The following is a 15,456-nucleotide window of genomic DNA, read 5'->3' on the forward strand; positions in this document are numbered from 1 at the left end:
AGAGTTGGCAAGGATATGGAGAAATTGGAACTCTCATACATTATTGGTGGGAATGTAAAATGGTACAGCCACTTTGGAAAACAGCTTGGCAGTTTCTCAAAGAGTTAAAAATAGAGTTACCATATGAACCAGCCATCCTACTTCTAGTTATCTACCCAAGAGAATTGAAAACTTATGTCCACACAAAAACATGTATACCAGTAGTCACAGTAGCATTATTTATAATGACCAAAAACTAGAAACAGCCTAAATGTCCATCTACTGATGGGTGGATAAACAAAATGTGGTATATCCATAAAATGGAATATTATTTGACCATAAAAAATAAATCAAATACTGATACATGCTACATGTATGTACTTGGATGTACTGATACATGCCATATGGATGTACATGGATGAACCTTGAAAACACTACACTAAGTAAAAGAAGGCAGACACAAAAGGCCACATTGTGTATGATTTCATTTATATGAAATGTCCAGAACAGGCAAATCCATAGAGACAGAAAGTAGATTAACAGTTTCCAGGGACTGTGGGGAGAGGAGAATGGAGGGTGACTACTGATGGGTTTCTTTCTGGAGTAGAAAATGTTCTGGAAGTAGACAGTAGTGATGGCTGTACACCTTGTGAATACACTAAAAACCACCAAGTTGTACACTATAAAAGGGTGAATTTTGTGGTATGTGAATTATATCTCAATTTCTAAAAATTTTAAAGTAACCATTTGTTTCAGCAGTAAAATGTTCCTAAGGAGAAATGGAATAATATGAGTTCCCTGTTAGTAAAGGTTAGTTTTCCCTAAGACCAGGACTCATAATGTTCTCAGCAGATTTGAATTTTTTCCAGGTATGTTATTCTACAAAGTTAACAAAGGGATTTTTGCAAAGACTGGTTATGATTACCCTATCCTAACACATCAACTATTAACACTTTTTCCATGTTTCCTTTCAGTCTGTATACATGTATATTTTTACATATCGATAATCTATGCAAAATAATCAGCAAAAATTTTCCCGTACTGCTACATGGCTTTCAAAATGATCATTAAATGGTTGTGATTAGTTGACACCTACAATTTTCTTAACTCCTTCCCCTCCATGTCCATCTTGAAGTGTTAGATATATTTAAGTTATCTCAAACTTTTCACTAGATATTTTTTGCAATATACATACAACATGAAAAGCCAACATAGCTCTTTCCTTCTCTTGAATTGTATCACTGAATTAAGATTTCCAGGGGAAATTACTAAACCCTTTGTAGGACATTTTTACGACTCCTGGTTGCCTTCTAAAAAGTTACACTGCTATAAGCAACAAAAACTTGCTGTATTAGACATTGCCATTTTTTATGCTTTTGATGTAATCAATGTTAAAAGATTTTATCTGAGTAATCTGAGATCTTCCTTTAGTCTTCAAACTCTAGTTATTCAAAGGTTTCCAAAATCCATGAGCACTTGTTCTATTTCTTTTAAACTTTGTTGTTTTTTTCAGTCACAGATAAGGAGAATGAAGAATTTTTTAAAATTCAGCATTCTTACTCTAAGGAGGGTAGAACACGTAATCAATTGCCTTGTTTTCCTTAAAAATATATACACATGCGGCCATCTCATAAGTAACAGCAACCGCTAAAAAAGCCTAGAATTCAATCACAATAAAAAGAAAAACCTAACAATTAGCCCCTTTCAAGATTTCAATATTCAGGGTAATTTCCTGGCGGTCCAGCGGTTAGGACTCGGCGCTTTCACTGCCGTGGCCCAGGTTCAATCTCTGGTCAGGGAACTAAGATCCCGCCAACCGCAGCGGCCAAAAAAAAAAAAAAAGATTTCAACATGCATAACAACTATCAGCACACATGGCCCAAGGTGTCTCTCTTGACTTGCAATCTTTAGTCTAGAGAAAGACCAAGAACAACGTGGAAGAGTCTACAGAGCCATTACATAAAGATAATGGTTAACTGAGCACTAAGTGCCAAGTACTACCAGAAGCATTTTCATATTCATTATCACATGAATCCTTACTAAGTACCTTATGAGTTACAAAATATCCCATTTTACTATGGAAAAAACTGAGGCTTAAAGAGGCTAAGTTACTTGTCCAAAGTAGATCCAGGAAGAGCACATTTTTCTTAACCTTTATGCTAGCAGGTGGTATCCTCCCCACAGGATGTGAACTAAAAAAAAAAAAAAAAAATCCCACCTAGGTCTGACAGCAAGAGGGGGTTAAGTATGAAGAAATGAGGATCTCACCATCATTACAGCAGTATTTATGATCAATGGTTGCACAGATGTAAAAGTGGGGGAGAGTCAGCACCCCCATTATCTCCATCAAGCCCTAAGCCAGTCTAATAAACGTATCATCTACAGAAAATGCTTGTTCTTAGTCCCCTTTCTTCCCCTTCCACAGCCTGCCACCCCTAACATCTCTCTATGTAGACATTCTGGAGGTGCCAGTGATGTGATTTGAAAGAAAGAATGCTTCTTATTGTCTCTCCTTTGCAGTGTTGGTAGGATTTGGGGTTTCGCATTTGTGTTCTGAGAAAAAGATGATGAAAAGACAATACTAAAATTGTATTCAATCCCAGTCATCCATTTCCATGTATTTAGTTTAATAAATGTTCTTTATATGCCAAGCAAATCTTACTGGAATTGATGCTGACTACCAATTAAAATACATGCATTTAGAGAAAAGGGCTCTTTAGAAAGAAATATACTACTTTATATGTAACTAAAGTACTGTAAACATCTAATTCGAGTCCAGAGGTTTGTTCTTAAAAGTTTAAGTAGTTCAGGGCTTCCCTGGTGGCGCAGTGGTTGAGAGTCTGCCTGCCAATGCAGGGGACACGGGTTCGAGCCCTGGTCTGGGAGGATCCCACGTGCCGCGGAGCAGCTGGGCCCGTGAGCCACAATTACTGAGCCTGTGCGTCTGGAGCCTGTGCTCCGCAACGAGAGGCCGCGATAGTGTAGTGAGAGGCCCGTGCACCGCGATGAAGAGTGGCCCCCGCTTGCCGCAACTGGAGAAAGCCCTCGCACAGAGACGAAGACCCAACACAGCCAAAAATAAATAAATAAATAAATAAATAAAAGTTTAAGTAGTTCAAAAGCAAATAAAACCATAAAATATTATGTTGGCTCAGTCTATTTTGTGCATTTTCCTGGTTAAAAATATTTTAAACTTGTTTAGGTTTGCTAATAATTAAAATTCACGGGTACCACACAGTACTTTGGAATGTTTCAGAATTTAAATAATTCTGAGGCCCTTTTGAGGGGAAGGGGCAGGTGCTATGTAATCCCCATAAAAACCAAGAGAAAAAGCAGAACAAGATCCTTTCCTGTTTTGTCCAGATCATACTAAGTCAGAGCTGATATTCAACTTCAACTATGGTGTCTACTGACCTAAAAGGTTTCGGTGATTCTAACACAAATAACCCCCAAGTCAGACTGGATCATCTGAAAGAATTTAGCTTACATTATAAAAAACCTGAAAAAAGGGGCCCATAGATGTATGAATGGAACACATGCTTCAAGTGCTTTGATGACTATTTCAATGGAAACTTCACAGACCTGTACCTTGAACAAAAATTAAAAGCGCCAAAGAAGTTTCACCCCATAGTCCCAAATCCAATCTTCATTACTCTCACAGAATAAATAACAACAACAACAACGAACTCATTCGAGGATATCTAAAACAAGTTAACTCAAAAGAAAAAGAAATAGCTTACACCGAACTACCTGAGGCTTCAATCTAGATATCAATACCCATTTCTTAAAACACACTCGTAGTCTAACCTTAGCAGAGTAAAAAAACTCAATTAAAGCAAACTAAAATAAAATGAGGTCACACATTCAGACTTACTTTCCATGTAACAAAACGCCTGTCAAAGATGGTTTAAATGCTGGATATCAAAAATATTGACATCAAAATCACAAGGCAAATAAAACCAATGGCAAACCTATATATTTGCTTTTTCAGTGATGGGGCTGCCTTTAACTCTAACAAGAATTTACAGGTACCTTGAACTTGGAACCAGAAGTCCTGCTTGTTGGAATGGAGAGAACTCCATGCTAGAGTCAGGGACACAGGTTCTAGTCCTGTTGATGCTACCAGCTACGTGGGTGGCCCTAAGCAAGTCACTTAGCTTTCTCTCCTCAGGGTTTACTTTCCTTAGTTAAGAGGTTGACTAGACCAATGTTTCCTAAACTCACCTAATCATAAGAATCACCTCAGGGTAACTGTTAACAGTATGGATTCCAAACCCCCTCCCCTAAGAGATTCTGGTTGAGGAGGTCTCTGAGTGAGGCTTAGGCACTAATTCTTAATAAGTGATCCAAGTAAGTTTTATCATCTGGTAACCTTCACAAACACTGGACTGGATGATCCATGAGCTGCCTGCCTTCCAGCTCTGATTCTACACTATCTGGATATTTCAAAATGATGTTCTAAAAATATGCAAAATTATAATAGCATCACATGTGTTACTGCAAAAAGTTAATAAACATACAAGATCAAAGAAACAAATACATCCACCCCTTCACCCTCAACACCATTCATACTTTTAAACATCAATAAAGACATCCTCCTAGATTCTAGGCAAGTGGAACACTTTATTTGGTGAGGAAAAAAGTTTTAAATATTAAACTCTCAGCACATTAATATGGAAAGACTTGTGTTATATATAGGAAGAGAGAATTGTACACCAAATGTTTTAAGTGAAAACTACACATTGTGTTCTTCCCTTAAAGAACATTATCTGATGAGCTCACCTGTTCCCAGTTTTAAAAAAGCTAAAAAACAGCCTGTCTGTCTCTAGCAGCTATGAAGCAGCGAGCTCTGCAATACTGGAATGCAATTGTTACAAAGCTAAAAGAAACAAAACAAAGCAAAACAAACAAACAACTGGGTGGCTCAGAGCCCACTATCTTTTGTTAGGAAGGTTTTGTCAGGTATAGGGAGAGCGTACAGGGCACTTTCTGCACACAAAGGTAGCAACCTTATTTAACTTTTCCTTCCTCTACACTACGTTGCTTTAGACGGTTTTTCCAAAATTCTCATAATCCACTAGTGGGATTTACTTTTACTCTCTGTTTTAGATTTATAAATAACTATAAAACTCACAAAAGAAAAAGACTGATGGTGTGGACCACAGGGGGGCAGGGCTGTACAGGATGCTCGCTGGCAACCATTTGTCACATAAGTGGCTACAAAAGATGCAAATAAAATCAAGATTGAAACACAAAACTGGGTTTGGGTCAGCCTTGCAACACAAACAGATACGAGACTAAGAGTGAAACAGGACTACATACTTTAGCTATTAGTCAAACACCACAGTGTTAGCATAAAACACTGTCAAAGTGAATCTTGATGCTTGACCTGCAAATACTGGAAATGGAATTGTTTAGATTTAGGGTCATACAGGCCAAAAATGGATTTAACAGTGAAAGTGGGGACACCAACTGTTAGGTACAACATCACAGAAGCACTGGGTTTAAGGCCATATATATGTCTAAATACATTTCTGTGTTTGTTGCTCTCAGCAAGCCCTGAGGCAATGCTTTGACCAAACCTCACATTCAATTAAAACAGAAATGTAAAATCAGGATCAAGGGGATCAGCATAATAGAATGGTTAAGAGGGCAGGTTTGGCTGTGACACAGACCAAGTTAAAACCCCAAATCAACAAATTACTGAATGACCTTGAACACATCATTTCACCTATGCCTCAATTTCCTCATTTGTAAGATGGAGATGATGCTTTGCTCAGCTCTCAGATTTAAACAAGGTGATTCATGTAAAGCACTAAGCCCTGTACCTGGCAGAGAGTAAATAAATAGGTAATAATAATAGTAAGCTAACTGTAAAAATTAGCATAATTACTGTCTTCCAACCTCAAGTAAAGCTATAAGTTTCCTGGCAGCCAGGCAAAAACTTCTAATCATTAGAAAGAAGACATTTACATACACTACATAAAGGTAGCTTTTCATTTCTTTCCACATTACAGAAATTTTCCCCCTCCTTAGTAAAGAATAATTCAGACTAATGATGTAGAGCTATATCCAGGAAAGGCTTCAACGCAGACATTTTTAATTAGAAAGGATAATTTTCAATGAGATCTGGATTAAGGATCTAACCAGTTTGGTAGAGTTACAGTTGGTGTTGTTAGAAGAAAGAGGAAAAAAGAAGAAAAAGCCTTCAAACCATCCCACACAGCATTGCTCAATAGAGAAAAACAATAGCAGGTTGACTGTTCACATAACTTCATAATTGAATTAGAAAATGAAAAAGAAAAAAAAATCAGGTGAAATATTTTAACTAACACAAAAGAAAGAAATAACAGTTATTAGTAAGGTGAAAGTGACCAAACTCATCAAAAAAAGATCAAGGAAGGGAAGGTGAAAAATTAGTTATTCCTACAGTTTCAGTAACAAGCACCCACTCTATCCTTTTAAGATCATGGCTTAAATTTCCCATTTGCAACCAACTTTCTTTGCCCACTCTTCCTAATATGCTGCTAGCTTGAATGTACCTTTAATCTGTACTGTCTTCTTAACTGAATACATCATTCTGGTTACAGACAAAAATAACATCTTGTGCATTTTTTTGTTTTAATATAATTCAGGGGAGGGCTTCCCTGGTGGCGCAGTGGTTAAGAATCCGCCTGCCAATGCAGGGGACACAGGTTTGAGCCCTGGTCTGGGGAGATCCCACATGCCACGGAGCAACTAAGCCCATGTGCCACAACTACTGAGCCTGTGCTCTAGAGACCGCGAGCCACAACTACTGAGCCCATGCACCACAACTAGTGAAGCCCATGCGCCTAGAGCCCATGCTCCACAACAGAGAGAAGCCACTGCAATGAGAAGCCAGCGCACCACAACGAAGAGTAGCCCCCACTCGCCGCAACTAGAGAAAGCCCATACGCAGCAACGAAGATGCGACGCAGCCAAAAATAAAATAAACAAATAAAATTTTTAGAAAATTCATGGGAAAATATTAGCAATTCAATCTTTAAAGGATACATTTCAAAGAAAATACTGTGAGAAGTAATTTGGGGAGAGGAGAAAGTTCCTAGTAAAAATAAATCAGTCATAGGAAAACTGTTCAAGGACAATCAAAAACAAATTTCAAAATAATGCAAATTTTGAAATTTTGAGTTAGGGGAAGGATTAATGAGTTGCAAGGTGCAGAACTAAATTCTCAAAGAGAAAAAAGACACAGAAGTGAAGAAAAGACTTCAGCAGGGAGTACACGCCAGCGCTACCAATCCATCAGTAGATATGCAAAAATTCTGCATAATAAAAAACAAAAAACATAAACTATATTATCTGTATCAATATTGGGAAATTTAGCAACAGAAAGAAAATAAAGTATTTCAAAGCCATTTTCAAGCATTTCAAGATATTTTTCTATATTACAGCTACTACAGCAAAATGAAAAAAGAGACTGGTTAGATGCTCTAATTAACAATTTAGTAGTGAAAGAATAATGACGTCCCAAAAGAAGCTTTGTCACCTAGAGATAATGGACATTTTCTTTTTACTGTTTAAGAATCCAGAAGAATCTCCTTCTGCTTTTAAATGCAAATTACCAATCTCTGAAGCACATTCTGCTCTATTCCTTTATCTGAAAATTACTGCAATGTGATTCTGTTCCAGAGAGGACACCATTCAGGCAAGAAAATGGAATTAGGACAACTACACACTCTATGTTCAAATCATCACATCCAGTGAGCTGTCACCACTTACACATGACCTTTTTCAGTGGAGAAACCACTATCAGTGATCAAAATTCTATTTGAAGAAGGAAAAGTTAGTTTTGAGGACTATCAGTTCATTAAAGGTTACACACACATTCCAGCATAATACATGAACATGCACCAGCATCATAACAATTTAAAAGCTCAGTCTCCCTTGGCTTTCAAATAACAAAACTGGCTATGTACTGGAAACGTTTTTAAAGCCAGAATTTCAGTGATAATAGTATGAGTTGCTATTTACCTGTTCATTACATGGTAAAACAAACCAAAAATACCACGATGCATGAAAGGTGAGCACACCACACTCTGCACTTCTCTTCCCTGACAAAACTCCCTGGAACAGTGAACAGTGACTTGGAGACATACTTCAATTTAATGTACCAGGTGATCAAGGTTAAAAAGAACACTTTTAAACCAGAAAGTCTCAAGAAATAAATAAACCATAATAGAGGAATTCATCCCATTGTTAAAGATCCAAGCTTTCTGCCAAAACCACACTTGGTTTGGGAAATTTTATTTGTTGTCAGATAAACATAAACAAATAGTGAAGAAAGCTAGGTAAGATAGAGCCTCATAAACGGTTAACTTACCTCTAGTCTTTCCAAGTTATATATTAACGAATAGCTTTAGTTTTTTAAAAACCCTCTTTTCTAGCTAAGGCAAGTCATTCAAATGAGTGAATTTTTTGGTGATACCTGGCTTATCCCATACCATATTCTCAAAAGCGGACCCTAATCTCTCCCACAGGTCACCAGACAACCAGGAACAGAAACTACTGAAAATGCACTTCCAATCTCTGAAACGCCAGTGATTGTATAGGGTTTAGAAAAGCTGTTTAAACGTTTTCCAAATGCCTGCAATTAGTACATGTCAACCAAATGGCATAGCACGGCATGAGCGGGTCCCTACTTTCATCTACCCACTCAGAATCCAGGCAATGAATGCAGCAGACCTCTCAAGACCAGACTGCAGGGGGGAAGAGTACCATGCACAGAAAATAGGAACCCTGCTTTTTGATATGGGAAAAAGCAAGTGATGGCAGTCTTGTGCTTTTAAAGAACCTAGAAGCGCTTACTAGTTCAATCCATCCCCAAATCCATGCCATCCTTTCAACTTTGCAATTAAAAGAGAAGAGAAATTCCGGTCAATTCGCCTTGGGGGGTTGTTCTGAGGGTAGAGGACTCAAGTAGGGAGGAGGATGGAGAGAGAAAGAGCAAGCCAATGAAAGATAGCAAAATTTCCCACCTTTCTTAAATTCTTCCAGCATAGCGTCCAACTTGGTGTCATTGAAAACAAAGTGCAAGGGGTGGTTATAAAATTTAGTGATGGTTTTCAGGGGAGTACAGTCATCTGGATCCACGAAGGCCAAGTCTTTGACAAAGAGGAGGTCCACGATGTTGGAGCGCTCCCCCTCAAATACTGGAATCCGAGTGTAGCCGCTCTCCATGATCTCCGACATGGTGTTGAAGTCCAGAATGGCTTCGCCGGTGATCATGAAACAGTCCCGGAGGGGAGTCATCACGTCCTCCACGGTCTTGGTGCGGAGCTCCAGCGCCCCTTGGATGATGTTCAGCTCCTCCTTTACAAGGTCGTTGTAGGGGTCTGTGACCCGGAGCATCTCCAGCAGTTTTTCCCGGTTATAGACGGTGCCTATCTCCTGGCCCAGGACGCAGTCCAGCAGCTTGCTTACGGGGTAAGAGGCGGGGAAGGTCATCATCATGAAAAACTTGGTGAGGAAGATGGTGTTGGCCCCCACAGCCAGGCCGTGCCGGGAGCAGATGGCCTGGGGCACGATCTCCCCGAAGATGACGATGCCGATGGTGGAGACCACCACCGCCACGAGGCCTGAGCCAGCTATGTCGTCGAGCAGGATGGTGAGCGTGGTGTTGACCAGCACGTTGCCCAGCAGCAGCGAGCACAGCAGGTAGTTGCCCTGCCTGCGCACGGGCTCGATGCGCTTGGCGTAATTCTTCTCCTTCTCCGTGCCGCAGTTCTGCACGATGCGCAGCTCCATCGGGTCCAGGGCCATGAGTCCCAGGTTGAGGCCGCTGAACATGCCCGATAGGCACAGAAGCAGCGAAATGAAGATCACCTGCAGCCAGAAAGGCAGCAGGAACTTCTTCTCCTCCCCCACGATCATCTTGGTGTCCTCGCCGTCGTGATAAATCCAGGTGGTCTCGGCCCACGGGGGCGGCGGGAGCCCGGCCACCCCGGAGCCGCCCTTGCCCCCGACGGCGCCACCCGCAGACCCCGGGCCGCCGGCGCCCAGGGCTGGCGTGGAGAGCGACGTGCACAGGTAATAGGACTTGCTCTTCTCCATCTTGCGCAGCGGTTTGATCTCGATCTCAATGATGCCTGATGTACGGCGATTGAGAATGATATGGGGCAAGATGATGATATCTGATGTGCGGATGCCGCAGCGCTGGGGGCCGCTGTCCGGCTCCGGCGGCGCAGGGCCCCCCAGCCCGCGCTCGCCCGGGCTGTGGCGCCGCCGCTCATGCTCTGTGAAAGCAATGCGGGACCATGTCTCGTTGTTGATGTTCTGCCCGTACACCCGCAGCTTGACCCGGGTCCGCTCGCTCACCCGCAGCGCCCCCCCTTCCATGAACGACACGTCGTTCGTGTCCTCCAGCCGCAACCCGATGATCACAGTCTCCTCGTTCTCGCCCGCCGCTGCGCAGCCGCCCGCGCCGCAGCAGCAGCTCAGCAGAAGCAGCGGCAACAGCCGTCCAGCCGCCGCCTGCAGGACCCCCCGGCCGCGAGCGCTGAGGCTGCGGCGCGCCGCCATCTTCCAAGTGGGCAGTGCGGCGGCTGCCTGCCCGCCCGCCATCTTTACTTCGGGTTCACAAGTGCCCCAGCCAATCATAGGGTGGCTGCTCCAGCTGCAGCTTCATCCTTCCCACCCGGCGGCGCGAGCGCAGGCACCGGCCCCTGGGCGAGACTGCAACGCAGTGTTCGCACCCACTGCTCAGCAGTCCGCCTCCCTGACTGACACTGACTCGGCCTGGGCCAGCTCAGGAACCTCGAGGCTGGCGGGAGAGGGGGAAGAAGTGCCAACCGCTCCTGCGAGAGGCAGGCAGAGCAGCTAATCACGAGCGGGCGTCCGCCCTCCCAGCCAGGGGGCTGGAATGGGGGCGTGGCCGTGAGCGGCGCCGCGAACCAATGGCAAGATAAATGGGTGGGGAGCCGAGGGCCAGCGTCCTCCTCAGCACGCCAAGTTTCCAACTGAAAGGCGCGTGACTCTTGTGTATGTGCGAGGGGAGGAGGTGTGGCCAGCCGGTGCCCGAGAGCCAGTCACAGTTGAGAGCTGTACGAAAGGGGGCGGGGCCTTACTTCCGGCTGCCAATGAAAAGGGGCCATTCGCGAGTCCGAAAGCCCGGAGGGACCTCGGTAGTACATCCCGGCCCTTGGGTTGCCCCGCTGGACTAATGTCCTGCGGCCCGAGGCGGCTGGTTCTTGCTGTGCCACGCTGCCGGCTTCCGCGTGCTCAATGCCCGTGCAGAGAGGGCTGCGCCTTCCTGCCCCAGGAGCCCGAGAAGCCGACTAAGGAGGCTTAAGATGCACAGTAGCCTAAAATGAAGCCGAGCCACTGGCCGCGCCCCCCTTATTTACTCGTGCGCGCCTCTCCACTCGGGATAAGCGGTGGCCGGTGGGCCCCAGCACCGCACAGACCCGCTCTGCTGGAGCCTCTCGCCTATCCCTAAGACAAGCGCCCTCTGCAGCTCACGGTCAGGTGGCGCCACCTGCCGGTATCACGGGCGCCCTGCAACGCTTTCCAGGTCCGTCGCAAATCCCACAAGGTGAGCGGGAGGTGCGGAAATTAAAGTAGTTCCCCATCTTCCAAGTCATAAGAATCCCTTCATTTTCTTATTGAAAGTTCCTGGCCCCATTCCATATTTACTGAATGGGTAGGACCCAGGAATCTGTTTTTCTAACTGGGACTCGGGCAAATTTGGGAAATGGGAAGGGTCAGCCATACTAAGCAGATCCATAAAGGCTCATTCTTAAACACACTGACCAAACCCAGCTAGGTTCATCGGTCACTCAGGAGAAAAAAACCCTGAAGACCTAGGACTCCCAAGCCCATTCTGTGGAGGAGATGCAGTAGCAAAGTTGTTGCCAAAGTGGTTTTTTTTCTTGCAACTTAAACATCTGAAAAAGAATTGTTTCCTTTTTTCTTCTGTATTCTGCAAGCACATTTTCTTCCCTTTATGTAAACCAATCAAACATTTTTTATTAATTTCTAGTAGAGATTGCAGTGGCCTCCTCACTGGTCTCTGCTCTTCTACACCTGCCCCCTTCCCTTCTCAACCCAGCAGCCAGAGTGGTCTTGTTAATAAGATGCTGTCCCTTCCTTGTTTGAAACCCTACTCTGGCTTCCCAACTCATTACAGTAAAAGCCACTGGTAGCTACAATATCTGACAAGGCTCTAAAAGAGCTGCTGCCCACCCACTTTCTTCTATAACCTCATCACCTGCTGCTCCAGCCAGATTCTCCTGGCTGTTGTTCCTTCTCTCCAGGGATGCTCCTTCAGGGAGCCTGTGCACTTGCAGCTGTTTCCTGTGCCTGGGACTCTCTTCCCCCAGATGTCAGCATAGAACGTTAGTCCACCTCCTTCAAGATTGTTCAAAGGCCACCTTTAATATTTATTTATTTATTCATTCATTTACCTATTTATTTTGGCTGTGCTGGGTCTTAGTTGCAGCATGCAGGATCTTCATTGCGGCATGTTTAGTTGCGGCATGTGGACTCTTATTTGTGGCATGCAGACTCTTAGTTGTAGCATGCAGACTTCTTAGTTGCAGCATGCATGTGGGACCTAGCTTCCCTACCAGGGATCGAACCTGGGCCCCCTGCATTGGGAGCACAGAGTCTTACCCACTGGACCACCAGGGAAGTCCCAAAGGCCACCTTTATAAACTTGTGAATAAACACTCCCTACACTCCATCTCTACTGTATTTTCCTTAATTTAGTTTACATCTGTCTCCTTCTACTAGAACTTAAGATTCCTGAGGGCAAGGATTTTGTCTGTTTTGTTCACTGCTGTATCATCAGGGCCTAGAACAATGGTAGATGCTCGAAACAGTACTTGTAGAATGTTAAAGAAGTGAAAGAATTTTTATTCTGATTACTTCAAATAATGTCCCCAATCTAGTTTCCAGCCCTTCAGCTTCTGATGCTGCTTCTCCCACCCACAATTCTCATACTGCTATATCCGAGAAACATGTTTATATTTTAAAAATCCTGATTCACACACTTGGCATGCATTTATAAAAATAACATTATCAAAGTTTGGAAGAAAAGTTGAGCTTTTTAGGGATATATGACAAAGGATAGATACAGTCCTTTTCTAAGTCAACTGATTGAAAATAAAACTGTTTTAACTTCATAAAAAGTGTGAGTACAAGTGTGTGTAAGGGAGCTAAGAGGGAAGATGATTAAAGGCTCTTAAATGCTGAATGTACACTTTCAGAATAAGAGTGTGGAGATGGGGGTGGGGAGAAGCTTGCCAAACCTACAGACATTTCCTGTGCATTTCAGAAAAAGCTAGAACAGTCAGGGAAGTGTGGCATTCAGCAATTTAGAAGCAAGTTAGAAGTTCATAGCAAAATGTCAGAAAGCACCCATCAAGACAATTTACAATATAAAACCAGCCAAGCTCCCATTCACACACAAGCTCAGCAGTCCCCTGTGTGAATCTGATGTTCATCCTGAGTGGCAGTGGTGGTAGGAAGGGGGGATCATATTCTCCATGTAGGGAATTTCCTGGCCGTCCAGTGGTTAGGAGGTTTCACCTCCAGAAAGGGCTACAAAAACCTCAAGACTGCTAACTGGTTGCTGTGGATATCTAATCCTAGGTAGGTTCTGACTTTGACCTTCAGCACATCATTTAGGTAAAGCAGAACCTCCTAGCAAATGCTTTCCCTAACCAACCCTCTCTTGCTAGAATCCTTTACGGGATCCTCAAGGGGAAGGGTACCTGTTCAGTTTTCTCATCTGCATGGAATATGCTCCCATGTCTGCAGGTTCAGAGATTTGGGGAGGCGCTGCATCCAGACCTAAAAGTCTTTTAGAGTTTGACTCTAAAGATAGCAAATAACACACCAAATGGCTCTCTACGCATCTGGTTTCTCAACATAAAGCTAATTTTATACAGAAACCTTTTCCCCCCGGAAAAAAAATGCCTACTTGTAGAAAAATATTCAAAGTTATTGCTTCAACAGTGACATTTTAATCTCACCAAAGCACCGGATCTTTTGAGGAAAAACAGGAACTGGGTGATGCTGCAGTTGCCCAAACTTTCCCTCCAGTCAAACCTGCTCCCCCTGAAACAACATTGTCCACTTGTTTAAAGACATAAAACTCTTTTAGCTCAAATGAGAACTTTTCACAACGGAGGGCAAACAAAACAAAATAAAGTCAGCAATGCAGTTTACCTTCTCTTTTTCAGGCTTTTTGTTTTGGGCTTTCCTATTTCCCTCCTTTGCTAGATATTTTCTGGACATAGTCACTGTGGAGAAAGAGAAGGGAAAACATGGCTTTTTTACAGAGTTGTGACAAAAGCTTCCTCCTTTGAGAAGGGTGCAAGCTCCTTGAGAGCGAATCCCTGCCAATGGTGGGTGGCCCCCTGCCACTTCCCATTCTGCCGACTCTTCCCTCCCTCTCGGCCCTCCATCCTGGTCCCTCCCCGCTCCCTTCACGGTGCACTGGACAGCACCCCACACCCACTGCCCTTCTCCCAGGGGGCTGGCCCATCCTGAACCTCCATGGGGCAGCCCCAAGAAGTAGCCTTCTGCTGCTCCGAGTCCACTGTTTGCCCTGCTTCGGGCCCCCTGTCCTCCTGGCTGCCAGGCCCTGCGACTGCGGGACTTTCTAGAATCTTTTAGGGTGTTCTTTCGGACTGCTGTGCCACCCCAGTTGCAGTCTCCAGCTCAGTCTTGGACAAAGAAATGTTCTGAGCTCCTTTGTCCTTGTCGTTGTGACTAAAACACTCAACCCAGGTTGCAATTTTAGGTTTTAAAATGTTGATCCATGTGAACATTGCCCATCCAACAATCTAAATTTAAAAACTACATTTGGGGAGTGAGGAAGAGGTGGGAGATAAGGCAGACTCTGACAGGAGGATGGTAACTAGGGATGAGACTGCAGGGAAAAGAACAGATCCTAAATGTCCAATTCTGAGCCCTGGGTCTGATACCAGAGTTCTAATTTGTGATTATGGCTCTAGTCATAAAATGCCAGTTTTCCCATATCAGCTGAATTCATTCCTATGGTCTTTTTTCCAAATCGTTTGGAGCTGGAGCAAAAATTCTACTCTAATAATTAGTCAAATCTCCATGTATAGACAAATAATATGCCAGACCTCAGTGGGAACAAATTCTTCTATTTTTAGTTCCTCTGAGATACCTATTTGTTTTATTTGAAACACCACTACACTGAAGGTTTAACTTATTGCTTCCCACTTATTAATACCACATCTCAATTCTCTCTGCTTCCTCTTTATTTTTTTTTTAATATTTATTTTATTTATTTATTTGGCTGCATCGGGTCTTAGTTGTGGAACACGGGCTCCAGAGCACGTGGGCTCTGTAGTTTGCGGCATGTGGGCTTTCTAGTTGAGGTGCGTGGGCTCAGGAGTTGCGGCGTGCGGGCTCAGTAGTTGCAGCACGTGGGCTTAGTTGCCCCGTGACATGTGGGATCTT

General features: G+C 43.6%; 1 protein-coding gene across 4 annotated transcripts in view; it reads right to left on the bottom strand.

The window, feature by feature from the left end:
- CNNM2 (cyclin and CBS domain divalent metal cation transport mediator 2) overlaps positions 1–10,822 on the bottom strand; it is a 147,922-nt gene extending 137,100 nt beyond the window's left edge. For 3 of the 4 annotated variants that reach the window (XR_005016868.1, XM_036829147.1, XM_036829146.1), the window contains exon 1: positions 8,997–10,822. Coding sequence is in view for 3 of the 4 variants with exons in the window: in XM_036829147.1 (XP_036685042.1) it covers positions 8,997–10,617 (1,621 nt within the window). In the remaining variant the exon portion in view is untranslated. Of the gene's footprint in view, positions 1–7,058; positions 7,284–8,996 lie in introns of those variants that run through there. The other variant, XM_036829148.1, reaches the window with a different exon arrangement.
- Between the last annotated feature and the right edge of the window lie 4,634 nt (positions 10,823–15,456).

Source organism: Balaenoptera musculus, chromosome 16 (genome assembly GCF_009873245.2).
Source record: "Balaenoptera musculus isolate JJ_BM4_2016_0621 chromosome 16, mBalMus1.pri.v3, whole genome shotgun sequence".
NCBI lineage: Eukaryota > Metazoa > Chordata > Mammalia > Artiodactyla > Balaenopteridae > Balaenoptera > Balaenoptera musculus.